The sequence below is a fragment of the Gadus macrocephalus genome, chromosome 14 (genome assembly GCF_031168955.1).
Source record: "Gadus macrocephalus chromosome 14, ASM3116895v1".
NCBI lineage: Eukaryota > Metazoa > Chordata > Actinopteri > Gadiformes > Gadidae > Gadus > Gadus macrocephalus.
Genome location: NC_082395.1, coordinates 2,216,607 through 2,232,775, shown reverse-complemented (window position 1 = coordinate 2,232,775; position 16,169 = coordinate 2,216,607). Strand labels below are relative to the sequence as shown.

The following is a 16,169-nucleotide window of genomic DNA, read 5'->3' as shown; positions in this document are numbered from 1 at the left end:
AGCTCGCCCCGCAGAAGGGTCTGGAGAATAGCAATACATTTCTTTCTGCCTCCGATCCGTTTTTGCGGGGGCCAATCAAAAAGCTGGCTTTTCCCCTGGCGTGCTATTGGCTGGTTTAACACAATAATAATAATAATAATAATACATTTAATTTAGAGGCGCCTTTCAAGACACCCAAGGTCACCTTACAGAGCATATAGTCATCATTCAAAACTATGTAAAACAGACTAGGAATAAAAGGAAAACAGAGGTTAAACATGAAGAATAATAATAATTAATAACACTCAAAGACGCCTAAAGTGAAGGGGGGACCTCACTAACCCACCACCAATATGTAGTGACGACAGGGAAGCGAAGGCAAGCAGCCAATCGCGAACAGAGTCGTTCGAACTAGGCCCGATGATCACGCCTCTTGTGCTGAAGAAAATGACAGCAGCCTCCCAGACCAAGCTCAATCTACGATGGAGCTTGTTCTGGCTACAGCCAGGCTAGTACTCCGCAGCATGCCAGGCACACAGCTGGAGCCTGACCGCGTCTATGGGTCAATTCAGCTCAGGATGGTAGAGCGGGTTGGCTGGTAACCGGAAGGTTGCTGGTTCGATCACTGCTAGTTCGAGTGTCCGAGGTGTCCCTGAGCAAGACGCCCTCACCCTAAATGCTCCTGACGAGCTGGCTGTCGCCTTGCGTGGTCGACTCCGCCGTCGGTGTGTCAATGTGTGTATAAACCATTGTTAGTCGTTTTGGATTAAAGCGCTTTTAATATAAATGAAACACGGAGCAACTGAAAATGTGTTTCTGATTCAGGTCGGTCTCTCAACGATACCACGTCCGTCCTTTGTGTAATACTGGTGCGCCTCAGTTTTGGTTTGAGTAAAGCGAATGAAGGACACTTTCCCGTTTGAAAAGCAGCCTTTGTTGCATTCATTGTGGCAGTTTTCAGGGAGGCAAACACGCCATGTTCTGTGAAAGGATGGGTTCGTTGCATACATCTAACAACATTGCAAAAGCTGTGATTGTGTCGTATAAAATAACAAAGCGGGATCTCGACCGGCCCTGCGTTAACAACGTGTCCCCCCCCCCTCACTTTCCATTGAATTCACATGCCCCCCGCAATCACTGTATTTCTTCACAGCAAATGGACTTTTTATTTGTATCACCCAATGTGTCCGTCTCACCCCAAAGAGAGAACCATCTCGGCCCCCAGACGAACACTAATGCGTCCTCTTTCTCTCCTCCCCCCCCCCCCCCCCCCCCCCCCCCCCCCCCCCCCCCCCCCCCCCCCGCGCCCCACGTCCTCCGCCCCCCCCCCACCAGGCCCCAGCCGGCGTTTTAAGCGCGTGGTCGAGACCATCCAGGCCCAGCTGCTGAGCTCCATGGACCAGCCGACCGGCCAGCCCCAGATCTCTGGTAAGTAGGCTAACACCCACAGCTCCCCCCCCGCCCCCCCACCACCCCCGACCCCCCACGCCCTGCCTCCTCCTCTCTATGGCATCCTGGCACTCCCTCACAGCGCTGTCACGAACCCCCCCCCCCCCCCCCACCACCCCTCAGCGGCAGACCACATGCTTAAGGCTCCACATGCATGCCTTGCCCACGGGCCATGGCACCGCGCAGAGAGAAGAATATGCAGACCGCGGCACTTTTACCAGCGCGCACACACAGACATCTCATGGGTTATTGGGAGGAGATCTGGGTTCTTAGTATCTGATCACTTCTGAGGTGGTGGGCATACATATGCATACATATATACACACACTACATATATATATATATATACATATGTACACACTGCACACAACCAGGCATACAAACACATTTATATACATGACATGTAAACCACACGACATACACACACACACACACACACACACACACACACACACACACACACACACACACACACACACACACACACACACACACACACACCACGCACACGCACACCACGCACACATTTATATGCAATGTGTAGACACACACACATTGATTCAGAAGTTGAACAGAAATACAGGCATAATAGTATTGCAGATCAAAGTCACATAAAAATGTGATATAACTGTACTGTCCCTCGTTATGTGTAGCTGTAGTTTACTGTATTATTTGATGCCTATAGCATTGAGTCTGTTGAAAGAAGAAAGATGTAAAATATATATATATATATATATATATATAGATAGATATCTATATATATTGGCGTTTGCAGGCTACACTTGTGTCAATTTACTTCACTGTCAATGGCTTTGAAGGAAAAAAACAATCGTAGTTATCTTCAAATCCCCCTTTGACCATATGTGGATATTCTGGGCTGCCTATGGATAGTTGGACCAATAAGAAAACTCCAAAGACTTTGTGTTCTTCCTCTCCTTTGTTAGTTGTGTTTGGTAGTGTGGTCCCTATTCTTGTATCTGTGGTTGTTTCCTTGATAATGGTCCCCTCTGGTGGTTGAATACAAGTACTGCAGCCTAAAGACTCATACCGCTATAATCCAATCTCTCCCACTCGCAACCACTGACACAAACCTCTCTGCACACATACTTCAGGACAGCATGGAATGTCACACTTACCGGTTAAACCGGGTGCTTTCACACTTCTAGTCATGATCTCCATGTTGTGTTAGTATTAATAGCGCCTCCGTTGCGGCCATGAATCAGCAGCACCGGCCTGGCTTGTCACCCGCCACAGATGGGAACTGTTATCAGGCACGGTGTCACTCACCCGCACTGTGTCGATGTGCTAATAACCCACATCCCCACCACCCTCTATCGCTCCACCCCCCCACCTCTCGCTTCAACTCACTCTGTGGCTCGCTCTCTCGCTCTCACCCCTCTCTCCCTCCACCCTCCGACCTCCTCGCTTTAACTCTGTGGCTCGCTCTCTCGCTCTCACCCTCTCTCCTCCACCCCCAGACTCTCGCTTTAACTCTGTGGCTCGCTCTCTCCCTCTCACCCTCTCTCCCTCACTTTATCTGTATCTGTTTCACTCCCTCTCCCTCCCTCACTTTATCTCACTCTGTGGCTCGCTCCCTCCCTTTATCTCTGTCTCTCCCTCCCCTCCCTCCCTTCCTCCCTCTCCCTCACTTTATCTCACTCTGTGGCTCCCTCCCCCCCCTCCCTTTATCTCCGTCTCTCCCTCCCTCCCCTCTCCCTCCCCCTCTCCCTGCCTCCCTGCTTCCTGTCACCCCGTCTGAGTCCAGAAGCACCTGGACCTGACTGAATAAAGCAGCATGCCGCTGAAGAATGCCCATCCAGAGCCACACATGCACACATACCCCCCCCTGGCAGATCCATGCCTTGTGCCCTCTCTCTCCGTCTCCCCCTCTGCTCGGCCCGTACGCAGACTGTAACCGTGGCGATACAGAACGCTAACCAAAGCGAGCAGCAGTATATCTCGGACTGTCCGATAAACGAGTAGGAGGAGCAATGTTTAGAGTACTTTCTTACCTATATTCCGACAACTCCCCAGACTGGTATGTTTCCAGTGTGGCTCTGGGTCCATTCTCCCCCAGTCTCCCCCTGACTGGGAGCTATGGGTTCACCGCTTTCAGGATGAATGTGCTGCAGTCAAGGCATGTTCTGTCTTGCAGCGGTGCCACTAATGATGTGAACCAGCGTGTGTGTTTTTTGTAATTTTTCTTGGACTTTTTATTGCACTTGTGAACCAGACCCCGGGAACATGCATGAAACACTCGCTAAAGACACTCCTGTGTCTACCAAAATGTCCGATACCCCTCCTGTGTGTGTGTGTGTGTGTGTGTGTGTGTGTGTGTGTGTGTGTGTGTGTGTGTGTGTGTGTGTGTGTGTGTGTGTGTGTGTGTGTGTGTGTGTGTGTGTGTGTGTGTGTGTGTGCATGTGTGCGTGCGCATCTGTGAGAGGAAAGCCTGACAGTCTTTACAATCTCACCCTGAGAGGACAGATAGGGAGGGACACACACACACACACACACACACACACACACACACACACACACACACACACACACACACAGCAGTGCTCTGTGGGCGAGCAGAGGAGAGGAAGGCGGCGGAGGACGACTCTGAAGGGATGAGCGTATTGAACAGATCACCGTTGCCTCTGGCCATAAGAAAGGCCGTGTGTGTTCTGACACTGTGCTCCACTCCCAGATGGCCCCCAGCGTTCTGCCAGTAAACCCTCCAAGCGTGGTAAGACCCAGAGGCACTGGGAGCACGTTGACCCCCCCCCCCCCCCCCCGGCCCCCCTAAAATCACTCACTTAACCCCCGGTGTGTCTCACTGGCCAACGCCTGGAGGCCCTTTTGCCCCTCACTTACCACTCCCTTAACACTGCCCCACAGGTGTGTGTGTGTGTGTGCGTGTGCGTGTGCGTGTGCGCGTGCGTGTGCGCGTGTGTGTGTGTGTGCGCAGAATTAGACGTTTTATAGAGGACACTAGTTCCAGACTTTAATCGTTCTACTTAGGAATGTAGCTTGACAGCCATACAGTATATAGGATTATATTCATCTTAATATCATACCTGAGAGATTAATCTTTTACGGTAAGTGAGACATGAAAGAGAGAGATGATAACGCATGGTTTTTGAAGTGAACAAACTTTAAAAAAAAATGTGTGAAGGAAGGGGAAAAACAATGTGGAACGAATTCCACTTGACGTCCGGATGAGAACTTGATTGTGTATTCATGTGTGCACACTGTTGTCCTGTATTGGTGCATGCTTCTAATCCACTCACTGTTTGGAAGCTCTGTCCACAGAACCATAGTGTTAATGGATGGGCTCACTGTTGTCGTGCTGTTGTTGCTATGGAGAGGCAACCAGAGCTCTGGAAGGCGCGATGAGGATGAGGTCGAAGGTCACGGTTAATAAATATCGGTTAATACGCAGTAAGCACTAATATGGATGCTTTTAAACACTGCATGTCCGGTGACCATGATATCGTTGGGGCAGTGGCATCTGACTTATTGTGTTGACCCAGCGAAAGGAGGACTCTCCTTTTTCCTTTCACGATGCGGACGCACGCACGTTTCTCAACGCAGAGCCCCTGAATATTGTCGTTTCTTGTCTCGTCTCGCCGTGGCCGTGTGTCCGTGACAGTGAGCATTGTGTCTTCCAGGGTTCCGGCTGGCTTTCCATTCAAACGCAGGTGAAAAGGAGACTCCAAAAGCCATTAAACATTTCTCCGATACTTCATCACTGAACTAGCGCATCGCTAAACCCTAGGTTGCATTAAACGGCCCCTTTAGACGATACCTCCTCCCTTAAACCTTATCACCCCTTCTCCCCCCTCTTCCTGGCTTGTGAGTCTCCCTTTCCCCTGCCCCAGTCCTCTCCTCACCCCCCCCCCCCATCACCTCTTCCCATCATGTTAACCCCATTGCTCATTTTGTTGTTTGTTCTCTCTCTCTCTCTCTCTCTCTCTCTCTCTCTCTCTCTCTCTCTCTCTCTCTCTCTCTCTCTCTCTGCCTCCCTATCTCTCTCTCTCTCTCTCTCTCTCTCTCTCTCTCTCTCTCTCTCTCTCTCTCTCTCTCTCTCTCCCCCTCTCTCTCTCTCTGCCTCCCTATCTCTCTCTCTCTTTTCCTTTCTCTTCCCTCCGTCTGTGTAGGCAGCCCGTTGAGTAACTTCTTTGACGTAATTAAACAGCTATTTTCAGACGAGAAGAACGCCCAAGCCCCCGGCGCCCCCGGCGCCCCCGCTGCGCCCAGTACCCCCTCCAAGCATGCCCCCGGCAGCAGGCCCGGCCCGCCCCCGCCCCCCCACAATGACTCTAAAAGCCCCCCGGGCAAAGACAAAACAAAGATGGCGGCCAACTGCAGGACACAGGAACAACCCTAGGGGCTGTGGCAGTGCATGACTAGGCCACCGCCAGGGTCAGGGTATAAGAGGTGTCCTAAACGCAAGAAGAAAATGACACCAGGAAAGCTGCAAACGTTGCCCTTTAGTTAGAAGTGTTGCTCTTAAATACGTACAAAAAAAACAACAAAAGGATGACGATAATATTAGCATAATAATCTACTTTTCAACTATTGCCTATACATTTTTTGTACTGTAAAGCGGGAATGGCTATTTCACTTTAGAGGTTCCAATCAGTATTTTACAATAAGTAGCAGATGTAGCTATGCCCTTCCGACCTTGTTTGTGTGTGCTTTTGTGTGTGTTTGGGTGGTTGTGTGTGTCTCTCTCTCTGTACTGCCCCCTGGGGGGCAGGAGGGGGGATTGCACTGTGCATCTTAAAGTGAAGGCTTGACTTGTCTCTACCACCAGGCATCATCCATAAAAACTATTAACGGCCAGTCGCAGGCCCGTCGCCGTGGTGCCCAGCGAGCCACAGACAGAAGAAAAGAAGAGAGAGCTCCTCTCTCTCTCTCTCTCTCTCTCTCTCTCTCTCTCTCTCTCTCTCTCTCTCTCTCTCTCTCTCTCTCCTTCCTAGTCCAGACCTCACACCCCATCGCCAACCCGCCTCTCAAACAGAGGACTACCAATGCGCACACACGCACAGTCACACACACACACACGCCATACTTTTCTTCCCTCCCCCCCGTCCACGCCATCTCTGCTCCAACCAGGCTGAAGACGAGAGGCCTCGCTGTCCGAAGTACGAGCAACAGGATACAAAAGATATGAATTAAAGCCTTAAGACAATGATGTTTGTCCGACTCACACACACCTCCGTACCCCCCCAAGCCCCTGACACTCCCCCATCCACAATCTCTCTCCCTCTTCTTTCTCTTTCGAACATGGAAATACTAACAAAAACACACACATATAAACACACACACGCCCACCGCACACGCACACTCACAGGACTTGTTTGCGGGATGTATTGACGTGCACGCGCTGCGACCAGGGGCGGCAGGAAGCGGCAGGCAGGGGGCGTGGCCATAGGCAGGGGGCGTGGCCATGGGCCCAGACTGAGCCATGTTGGATTGTAGTTTATTTTTAATGTAGTTCTCTTTTTCTTTGTGGACAAGAAGCCCTCCTCCTCAAGGCGATTGGTCATTGGTGTAAATGACACAATTTGCCCGCTGATGAAATACTTACGGAGAGGTTATGGGATAGTGGGGTAGGGTGGGATACATAGTTGAATGATTATATTGTGTTGTACAGGCTAAATGATGTTCTGTATGTATAAAAAGTAGTTGTTGACATTACATTTAGCCCAGTTGTGTTGCCGAGAGTTTCTTCTTATTATTCTTTTCTAAATATATTCTCCAGACGAGTCTGTTATCGATGAAATGTCTCACTTTCCTTTGCACTTTGAACCAGTGAATCAAAGTTCTGTCGCACCACGTTGATTGTTTTGGTGTCTTTGAATTTATTTAATTTTTTTCGATGTTGCTTTTGAAGTATCTGCAGGATTCAGACGATATCTGCAATGTATATTTTTGTACTTTTGTCTTTCTTTTGGTCATTAATTTATTGTCTGTTATTTATATGAAAGATGTAGAAAATTGTTTCTCGGTGAGTCAAATTATTTAAAGGATTGTTTTTTTGTTTGTTTTTGTCACATTTTAATTTATTGACCATTTACGATTCTTGATAAAAATGTTTGTGGACGGTCACCGCTTCTCTGGCGTTTTGAGCAGAAAGCTTTGTAACATATGTTTGAAGAAAAAAAAATGATTTAACGTAATTTAAGAATGTAGACTAGCCTCTTTGAGAGGAAACCTTTCGTTGGATCTCGTCAGCTCCTCTTTGTGTGTGCGAAGACTTCAGACGCCCGGCCTCTCATCCTGTAAATACCAGTTCACCCACAAGCTTATTTAAAAGAAAAGGACAACAAAAAGACAAAAAACAAAAACACGAAAACCCCACGGAGGATACCTAATCTTAGCTTTGACCTCGTACGGTTGTTTGCATGTTCAGCATTTGTCTTTTCTTTGCATGTTGTCGTTACAATTGATCTCCTGTCCGACCCGACCCACTCCTAGTTTCGTTCTTTCTTAGGATTTCCGTTCAAATATTCTTAATTTTTTGTATTTTGACACGCATCTGTGGTCGATTCATTTTCTTTCTTCAGGTTTAGTTTTTTTATTCTCCCCCTTGTACGTAGCCTCCTCTCCCCCTCTCTCCCTCCCTCTCCCCTTAAGATGATCTCCTGTTGGATGAGCTGTGTGCCCACAGAGCTGCATCCACCCTGTTCAGTCTCTCGTAGAGGGATCCGGCGCACCGGGGCGGATCACAATGTACACGTATCCCTCCGCCGCCCCGACTGGCATTGGTATACGCGAGAGAAAAATAAAAGCAATACCTATCCTTGTTGGCTTTTCTTTTCGTTGGATGCATTAATCTCTTCTACGGTGTGTGTGTGTGTGGGGGGGGGGGGGGGGGGTAATCCAGAGTACGGGACAAATTGACTCGAACCCGGGAGTTAATCTTTTCTTCGTAGGATGGTAGGGGCAAGTACCGCCTTTTTAGCCTCTGATTCGCCTCTCATTGGTTAGAATGGCTCTCCTCCGATTGGTTAGGGTAAGGGTTAGGTTAACCCTAACTCTAACCCTAAACTCCCCCAAAAAATTAGGACCAATCAAATCTCGATCTAAAGGAGAGCCCTTCTAACCAATCAGAGGCGAAAAAGGCGGTACTTTTCCCTACCATCCTGTGAAAAAAAGATTTGCGACCCAGGAGAGGAACAGCAGGGAGGAGGTGAACTACTGGATCAATACCTTGTGATGTCACCGTGAACCACTTCAGTGCAAAAAAAAGAATTCAGATTCCATTTTTACCTTCCCCATCTTATTGAAGGGTTCTCTTACGATGACAGCAATGTATAGTCCGTTCACTTACTGTCGCCAATTTTTTTTTTCAGAACTATTGTAACTTTTTCCATGCATCCATGTTTTTCGGACGCACGTAGGTCGGAGATGACGTGTTTACCATTCCGACTTTCCACCGTCGACCATTAACGAACGCAGCTTAGCACCGTAGTGTTTGTGATGTTCTCTGAGGACCAGTTTGGACGCAATAATCTCATTCAGTCATCGTTTATTTAAATACATTATGTACACATTTTATACAGCTATCTACACGCACCACGTACAGTACACTCATCAAAGACTGCTTGAAACCATGTCTATTCAACATGGTCAGCCTCACAGCATAATTGCCTAAGTCATATTTGAAGGTTCATCGTGTATTCAGCGTAAAAAATGCCAGTGTCAATTAGATAAATTCGCTAGATAGTGATTATGGAATGTAAAAAGCACCCTGATTGGCTCAGGATACAGCCAATGAGGCACAGTGAATCAGCAGCATTACGAGAGCAGAGTTAGGTTAGATATCACTATTTGGCAAAAATACGACTTTGGCAATTATGCTATCAGGCTAACGACGTGATGAACTCATCTATTGTATAGTCGATCTAGTATCCCTAAGCAATCGCCCATTGGGTTCTGCCGTCCGTCTCTCATTCCAAACAAGCGGGGCACCGGGTGTGGAGTCTGTCCACCAGGGTGGCCTCCAGGTCCTTCATGAGGAACATCTGGTCCTGGCTGAGGCCCCCGTGGGGCTGGGGGTGCTGGTGAACGTGCTCCGTCCCTGGGGAGAAGGCGTCCTGACCGGCCCCTCCCAGCAGGAGGCGGTGGAAGTCCTCCCTCTCCAGGAGAGGCTCCAGGTTCTGCAGGAAGAAGCCCTCGCTGAACCTCTGGAGCTGCAAGGCCTCGTGCTGCTGCAGAACACAACAGGAACACTGTAGCGTTAGCTCCAACACTAGCATAAGCCCGGAGGTATAGATTAAGAGCTTTAATAGACACAACTTCAATCTGTGTTGTTGCGGTGAATACTGCAGGGCTGTAGTACTCGAATCCGGTCTCAGATTTAAGTGTGATATGGAGCATGATATCAAGTGAAATGGCTATAATATGATATATATATGATGATAATATGGCCTCATTTGATCCATACAAATAACAGTGCAAAATGATCATCTTAGAATAAATGATATACTGTGTCCCTTGCATCACACAACAATGATGAACAGGTAAGTAAGTGGTCTCGAAGAGGATTCATTTTTTCTGTCTCGGTCCTGTCAGTCTATAATTGAGACTCAGACTTGACTTGGACCTGAAGCTCTTTTGACACGGTTTTCTATGGACTGGAATTTGACAAGCCCTCGCTTGGGTTGTCTTGGAGTCTACAAAGGTGGTCTTGACTACAGCTCTGGAATGATGATTAAGGTGGAGTTACTGTTCACTGACCTTGGCAGTCTGATAGATCTTGACACTGTTTTCCAGGGTCATGCTTTGGGACACTTGGATTTCACAGCATCTCTTCAACCCTTTCATTTGAAAGAAGTTGGCAACAGGGAGTAGCTGAAATACAAACAGAAAATATTCACATTATCGATCAGTTGCGTCACACTGTTGGGAGAAATACTTCCCAAGAGGCCAGGCCCAGATCATTACCTTCATAGCGTCTTGGTATGACAGGCTAACGCCCTCCGTGCCCCCGCAGTACAGAGACTTCATCATCATCTGGAGAGAACGGTACAAAGTAGAACAGTAAGACATATGATCTGGACTGCTGCATTTTCTAACCAGTGGCCACTCAAACTGCTTAACCATATTGCCTAACATTCACCCGTTCACGCACACATTCTCACACCTATGGCGGCGTCGACCATGCAAAGCAGGAGCAGTCAGGGTGAGGTGCCTTGCTCAGGGACACCTCGACACTCAGCTAGGAGGAGCCGAGGATCGAACCAGCAACCTTCCGGTTACCAGCCCACCCGCTCTACCCCCTGAGCCACATGCCGATCTTATATGAAATCGTAATAAGAGCCCTTATCATAGGAGCCCCGACAAGCCCAGGCTTTGTGTCTGCCGCGGCAGTTCCTTTGACTTTGGTTCAAAGGCTTTCAACTCACCTGGAATACAGCGTAGGTCATGTGATCGATGTGGATGATCTCGCCGTCGGGGGAATTACTGAGCAGGCAACGAAACCTGTGAGGAAACCGACCAACGAGAAGATGTGAGTGTGAGCGTGGGCGTGGTTACGAGGAGGCACAGGTCCCCAGATAAATGGGATTAGGTTGCCTCAAGTGCACCGGATTGCAAAGGCTGGTTGTTGCAGTCTATAGATCCTAGAGTACATGAACCAGGCGTCATTGTTGAACAGAACATCGGCTCGGAGAACGTACCTCTCAGAGGCAGACATCAGGAGCACTCTGTGGGCGAAGAAGGGACGCCCCTCAACCATGAAGGTCACGTCCGACATCTCCTTGTTGTTCAGGAAGTGGACGTCTGGACGGGGAAAGACAAAAGATTCGGTCAACAAGACGGTATTTGTTACACACCGTCTTTATAACCTAACAATTATAGAGCTCTCTCCTTCTCTCTATAAATGTTAGGTTGACCAATTCTTCGTATGCAACAAGGACAGCTAGGATAAGATGCTACACAATGCTAATTTCTATTTTTAAGTGCCAGGACGTTCAACACACAATAAATGCGTACATTAAGTGCCGTCTTAATATTCATTGCCCCCACAATGTGAAAGAAGAAGATCTTTCCGTTGTTTTACCGAGCTGTGTGGACAGAGTGATGTCCATGAAGGGAATGGGAGGAACGGCAGCACAGCCATAGCAGTGGGAGAACACAGAGGCCAGCTTCTTGATGATGATGTAGTCCTACAACAGAGGAAAGACGTCTTAGCGCAGTAGTAGGTGGTGTACAACTTACAAGCTAGATCCTGTTGCACAAGTTAAGTTAGGAGTGTTTCATTTGGGGTGACCTTTCCATTGTGAGACATGAAGAGCGTCAACAAGAACGAAGACATCACAGCAGAATAGGGCACCATGTTTACATTTTTACATTTTAGGGCATTTAGCAGACGCCTTTATCCAAAGCGACTTACAGGGAATGTTATTCACACACCGACGGCGGAGTCAGCCATGCAAGGCGACAGCCAGCTGGTCAGGAGCAGTCAGAGTGGGGCGTCTCGCTCAGGGACACCTCGACACTCCGATAGGAGGAGCCGGGGATCGAACTAGCAACCCTCCGGTTACAAGTCAACCCGCTGGTTGACTTGTAACCGGAAGGTTGCTAGTTCGACGGCTCCTGCCATCTGTGTATGTATAAAGTATATGTATATGTACTAGCACCACACGGTGGTAGTGGGGGCCCGGCTGTACCTTGCTGGTGACCAGCAGGCTGAACATGAGCGGCAGACCGGTGGAGAGCAGCTCCTGGCTGTAGTCGTCCACACTGACGGTCGGGAACTCGGTGAGCAGCGAGAGGGTCACCTCGTCCCTGGACAGCTGGTGGGCACGCTGTAGCGACGCCAGCCAGACGTGGAGCCGCCATGGAACCCCTGCAGGACAGAAGGACCGAGGGACAGAGGAGAGGAGGGCCGGTCAGAGGGAGGCCGCTACGCTCTGAGGTCTGACGGATAGGTCGGATGCTTGGGTAAACGCAAAAATTACAATTTGCATTGAGGGAAGTAAATTAAATTACAAGCAACTTGAAACCATTAAGGGCCGTAGCCAGGGAATGAAAAAATACTGAGGTCCGGGGGGGGGGGGCTTCAGTAAAAAATAAACATGAACATGTTCTATTGAATTCCTCCTGATCCTCTTTCTCTAACCCTGATACTGACCTCCTCTTGCTCCTCTCCTCTACCTCCTCTACTCTTCATCATGTGCCTCTTCTATAACTCACTCTCCTCTCTTCTCCTCACCCCTTTCCTCTCCTCTCCCCTCTCCTCTCCTCTCTCCCCTCCCTCCCCCCTTGCCCCTCTCCTCGCCTCTCTCCTCTCCTCTCCCCTCTCCCCTCTCCTCTCCTCTCTCCCCTCCCTCCCCAGTTGAATCAAGGCTTCAGTGCTTGATTCAACTGAATCAAGCATTTCCTCCCCTCGGAGAAGTCCTCAACCGCTGATTTTGTATGTATTTAATTTGTAATTGTATTTTTAGCTCTACAACAATTTCCGAAGTCCGGACCTTGGTGACCTCACAGCTATGCAGACGGAGGGGTCAACCACGGCGGGCGACAGTCTCGTGGGGGCAGTTAGGGTTAGAGCAGGCAGAGCAGCACAGCCCACGTACCCATGGCTCTGAGCTCAATGGTCACGTCCAGGTAGCCGTGTTCAGCGCTGTAGTAGGCGGCCTGTTGGAGGGCTTTGGTCCGGGCCTTCCAGGACCCGGGATCGGGTCGGCCCAGGCTGCCAGACATGGAGGTGTCGCGGGCGGGGGACCGCCTGCGGGTCTGAGCCTCCCCTGGGTCCTCCACCCCCTCAGCCAGGATCTCCTCCAGGGACAGGATGTCCTCCCGCCTCTGCTGGGGCTGCAGATGCAACCTCCTCAAGACGTTCCTGTTGGGGAGGAGAGGGGGGGATCGGTCAACACGGCGTCAAGGTGGAAGAAGATCCCTGTTCCTCCGGTTCAAAAGGGACAAACCTTGCATGGGGATGGCTCGTAGGCATTTGTAATTTATACAGTGAGTCTCTGATCCATCGTCCTTCTCAAGGAGGATGATGTTGTTCTAGGAGATGTTAAGGAGTGTGTGTGTGTATGTGTGAGTGTGTGAGTGTGTGAGTGTGTGTATGTGTATGTGAAACTGTATGTGTGTGTGCGTGATTGTGTATGTGTGTGCGTGTGTGAGTGAGTGCGTGAGCGAGTCTGCGAGTGAGCGAGCGAGTCTGCGAGCGAGTGAGTGTGTGCGTGTGCGTACCTGTGTCCGTGCGCGGCGGCCTGGCTGAAGCAGTTCATGTCCTCGTTGAGCGGCGAGGTCCGAGAGTTCCCATGATGCACTCTGAGCAGGGGGTCGGCTCCGTGTGCGAGCAGCAGGCTCACTATCTCGTAGTTACCTGGAGGAGACGAGAGCAACGCACAGAACGATACACCGTCACACCATGTCACATGCCAGTTCAAGCCTGGTCCTACCAGACTCTCGTACTTCATTTCATTTGCACAGAGAGTCTGGCCTCTCTCCTTTGACAAACATTAACTCACTTGAGGGCGGGTGTCTGTTGGCGTTTTAAAACTATTGGATCTGCCCAATGCCACTCTGGATCTGCCATAACCAATCGCTACCGTTTGACTACAACTCAAACCAGGGCACGACCTTAACGTCATTGATCTCAGCCACTCCATCTGTTCGTTGATTAGACCTATACAATTTGGCTAGAGAAAACCCGCGAATATACCGCAAACCCAGACATAGTACTGAAGGGAAATTCAAATTGAGCGGAAGAAAGTAGGCAGACGGAGCCAGGCTATACCAGTTCACCTCGTCGTTGCCAATAATACGTGGTAACCTCTACTCTTAGGAATAACAACGCCATCACGTTCTAGTTGGAAAGGTCTGTTTCACGTATGATGAATGTATGGTGTCAGTTCACAACATGTCACAACAGGTCCTGCTCTAAGTAGAGATGGCTAGAAAAAGTGAGAGAGCGACACACCACGACGTTAAAACAGCCCTTCTTACTTACAGCGCCCCCTAGCGCAAAGGGGGAGCTGTGTCTGCTTCACACTCATCCCAAGGTGTAACATCACAACACATACTATGTACACACATTATTCTGCGTACGCTGATGTTTGCACCCATGTTCAGCCACTATGACTGAGTTTCTCGACTGGAGCTTCGTTCTTTGCCTGTCGTGCGGTTCAGTGTTATTGCGTGTATGACCGAGTAGGGGCTGAGGGTTTTGGGGGGTGTTCTCAGAGAGGTGATGGGGACCCCACCTGCCGCGGAGGCCAGCTGCAGGGGGGTCTCGGCGCAGCTCTCCTGGTCGTCCATCAGTGCCCCGCCCTCTGGGTCTGCTCCCGCCTCCAGCAGCAGCTACAGGGACCAGGGTTACCATGGTTACCATCAGCAGACAGCTTCCTTAGCCACAGGGGCTTTCGAACACCGTGCCTTGATGTGGCGACACGCTATGTTGGTCGTCTTGAATTATGGATGTAACGACCAATCAGGATGGAGAACGTATAGTTCCTGAAGACACCTAGCGAGTCGAATTAATCGTATAGTTGGGACGGCTCTACAGCTAAAGTTTAACCGTTTAAAACCAGAGAAAACACCAATTCAATCACTCCCATGATACGAAAGTCTGTAAAAGAGGCTCACCTGAGCGACGGAGAGATGACCGCGCAGCACGGAGAGGGTCAGCGCCACCCAGTGGCGGGTGCCGGGATGGACCGCCGGGTGGCTGGGCGAGCTGCCCGGGATCTGAGGGAGCGAGGCGTTTAACGACGGGGACACACAGCCCATCAGTCTCTGACCAGCAGGTAGAGCCGGGCGATTCAACGACTTTTAATCGTAATTCGAATGAATGGTTTAGGACGTTTTTTTTTTGGGGGGGGGGGGGGGAGGTTAAATATCAACATGGCAGCTTGCACTGAGAAAAGTGAGTGTGTAGAGTTTGCTTAAAGTCTGTGGCAACCAAAAGCAAATCACATTTATTCGAACATCTTAAACTGAGGCGCGCAGCAGAGTAGGAGACGTGTGTTATTTATTTCGCTTTTGTTATTCATTGTTATTCTTCAAATAAAATCCAAACTTAAAAAAAGTATATATTTGTAACTTTTTCAACCGGGTTTGGTTTGAAAAAATCTGCGATTATAATTTTGGACCAAATCGCCCAGCCCTGCTACGAGGGCACAGGCAGTGGAGAGCAGGTAGGTTGTCCTACCTGGAGGTTGAGCTTAGCGTCAGCATCGATGAGCATCTGGACCAGGGCCTCGTCTCCGGCCGAGGACGCGTACATGAGAGGGGTCATACCCTGGAACACAACGCGACTCACTTAATCAGTAATCAAATGCAGTCGTATACATACCGTATTCACGTTTAAATGTCGGCATTTTGCCGACACAGGCAGGTACACACGGGTTTAAAAACAACAATGACAACAACTGGAGAGACTGCGAGGGGCCGTAAACACAAGGTGAGTCATTTAACAAAACAGTTCTGTGTGACTCCAATGAGGGTAGGCTGATTCACACACACACTTGTAATAAACACACACACACACCTGGTCGTCCATGGTGTCGACCCCGCCCGGGCCCAGCAGGCTGCGGGCGTGGGGGAGCAGGTCGGCCCGGCCGCAGGACAGCATCCTGAAGCCCAGGTCCAGCTGGAAGAGGGAGGCCGCCGCCGGGGCGGCCAGGGTCCGGAAGGACGAGAAACAGCACTCTGACCTGGAGGGGGGGGGGGAGAGAGGGAGGGAGGGAGAGAGAGAGAGGTAGAGAGAGAGAGAGAGAGAGAGA

At 49.8% G+C, this 16,169-nt stretch overlaps 1 protein-coding gene and 1 pseudogene across 1 annotated transcript in view; one reads left to right on the top strand and one right to left on the bottom strand.

Annotated features, from left to right (window-relative positions):
• LOC132472377 (serine/threonine-protein kinase BRSK2-like) overlaps nt 1-8,224 on the top strand; it is a 25,320-nt pseudogene extending 17,096 nt beyond the window's left edge.
• Nucleotides 8,225-8,936: 712 nt separating this feature from the next.
• LOC132472523 (ankyrin repeat and BTB/POZ domain-containing protein 2-like) overlaps nt 8,937-16,169 on the bottom strand; it is an 18,439-nt gene continuing 11,206 nt past the window's right edge. The window contains exons 5-17 of the mRNA XM_060072185.1: nt 15,935-16,100; nt 15,596-15,685; nt 15,031-15,132; nt 14,649-14,745; nt 13,633-13,768; nt 13,008-13,273; nt 12,099-12,277; nt 11,489-11,594; nt 11,106-11,208; nt 10,833-10,908; nt 10,372-10,440; nt 10,165-10,278; nt 8,937-9,635 (exon numbers count right to left, since the gene is read on the bottom strand). Coding sequence (XP_059928168.1) covers nt 9,375-9,635; nt 10,165-10,278; nt 10,372-10,440; nt 10,833-10,908; nt 11,106-11,208; nt 11,489-11,594; nt 12,099-12,277; nt 13,008-13,273; nt 13,633-13,768; nt 14,649-14,745; nt 15,031-15,132; nt 15,596-15,685; nt 15,935-16,100 — 1,765 coding nt within the window. The 3' untranslated portion in view covers nt 8,937-9,374. The remainder of the gene's footprint in view (nt 9,636-10,164; nt 10,279-10,371; nt 10,441-10,832; nt 10,909-11,105; nt 11,209-11,488; nt 11,595-12,098; nt 12,278-13,007; nt 13,274-13,632; nt 13,769-14,648; nt 14,746-15,030; nt 15,133-15,595; nt 15,686-15,934; nt 16,101-16,169) is intronic.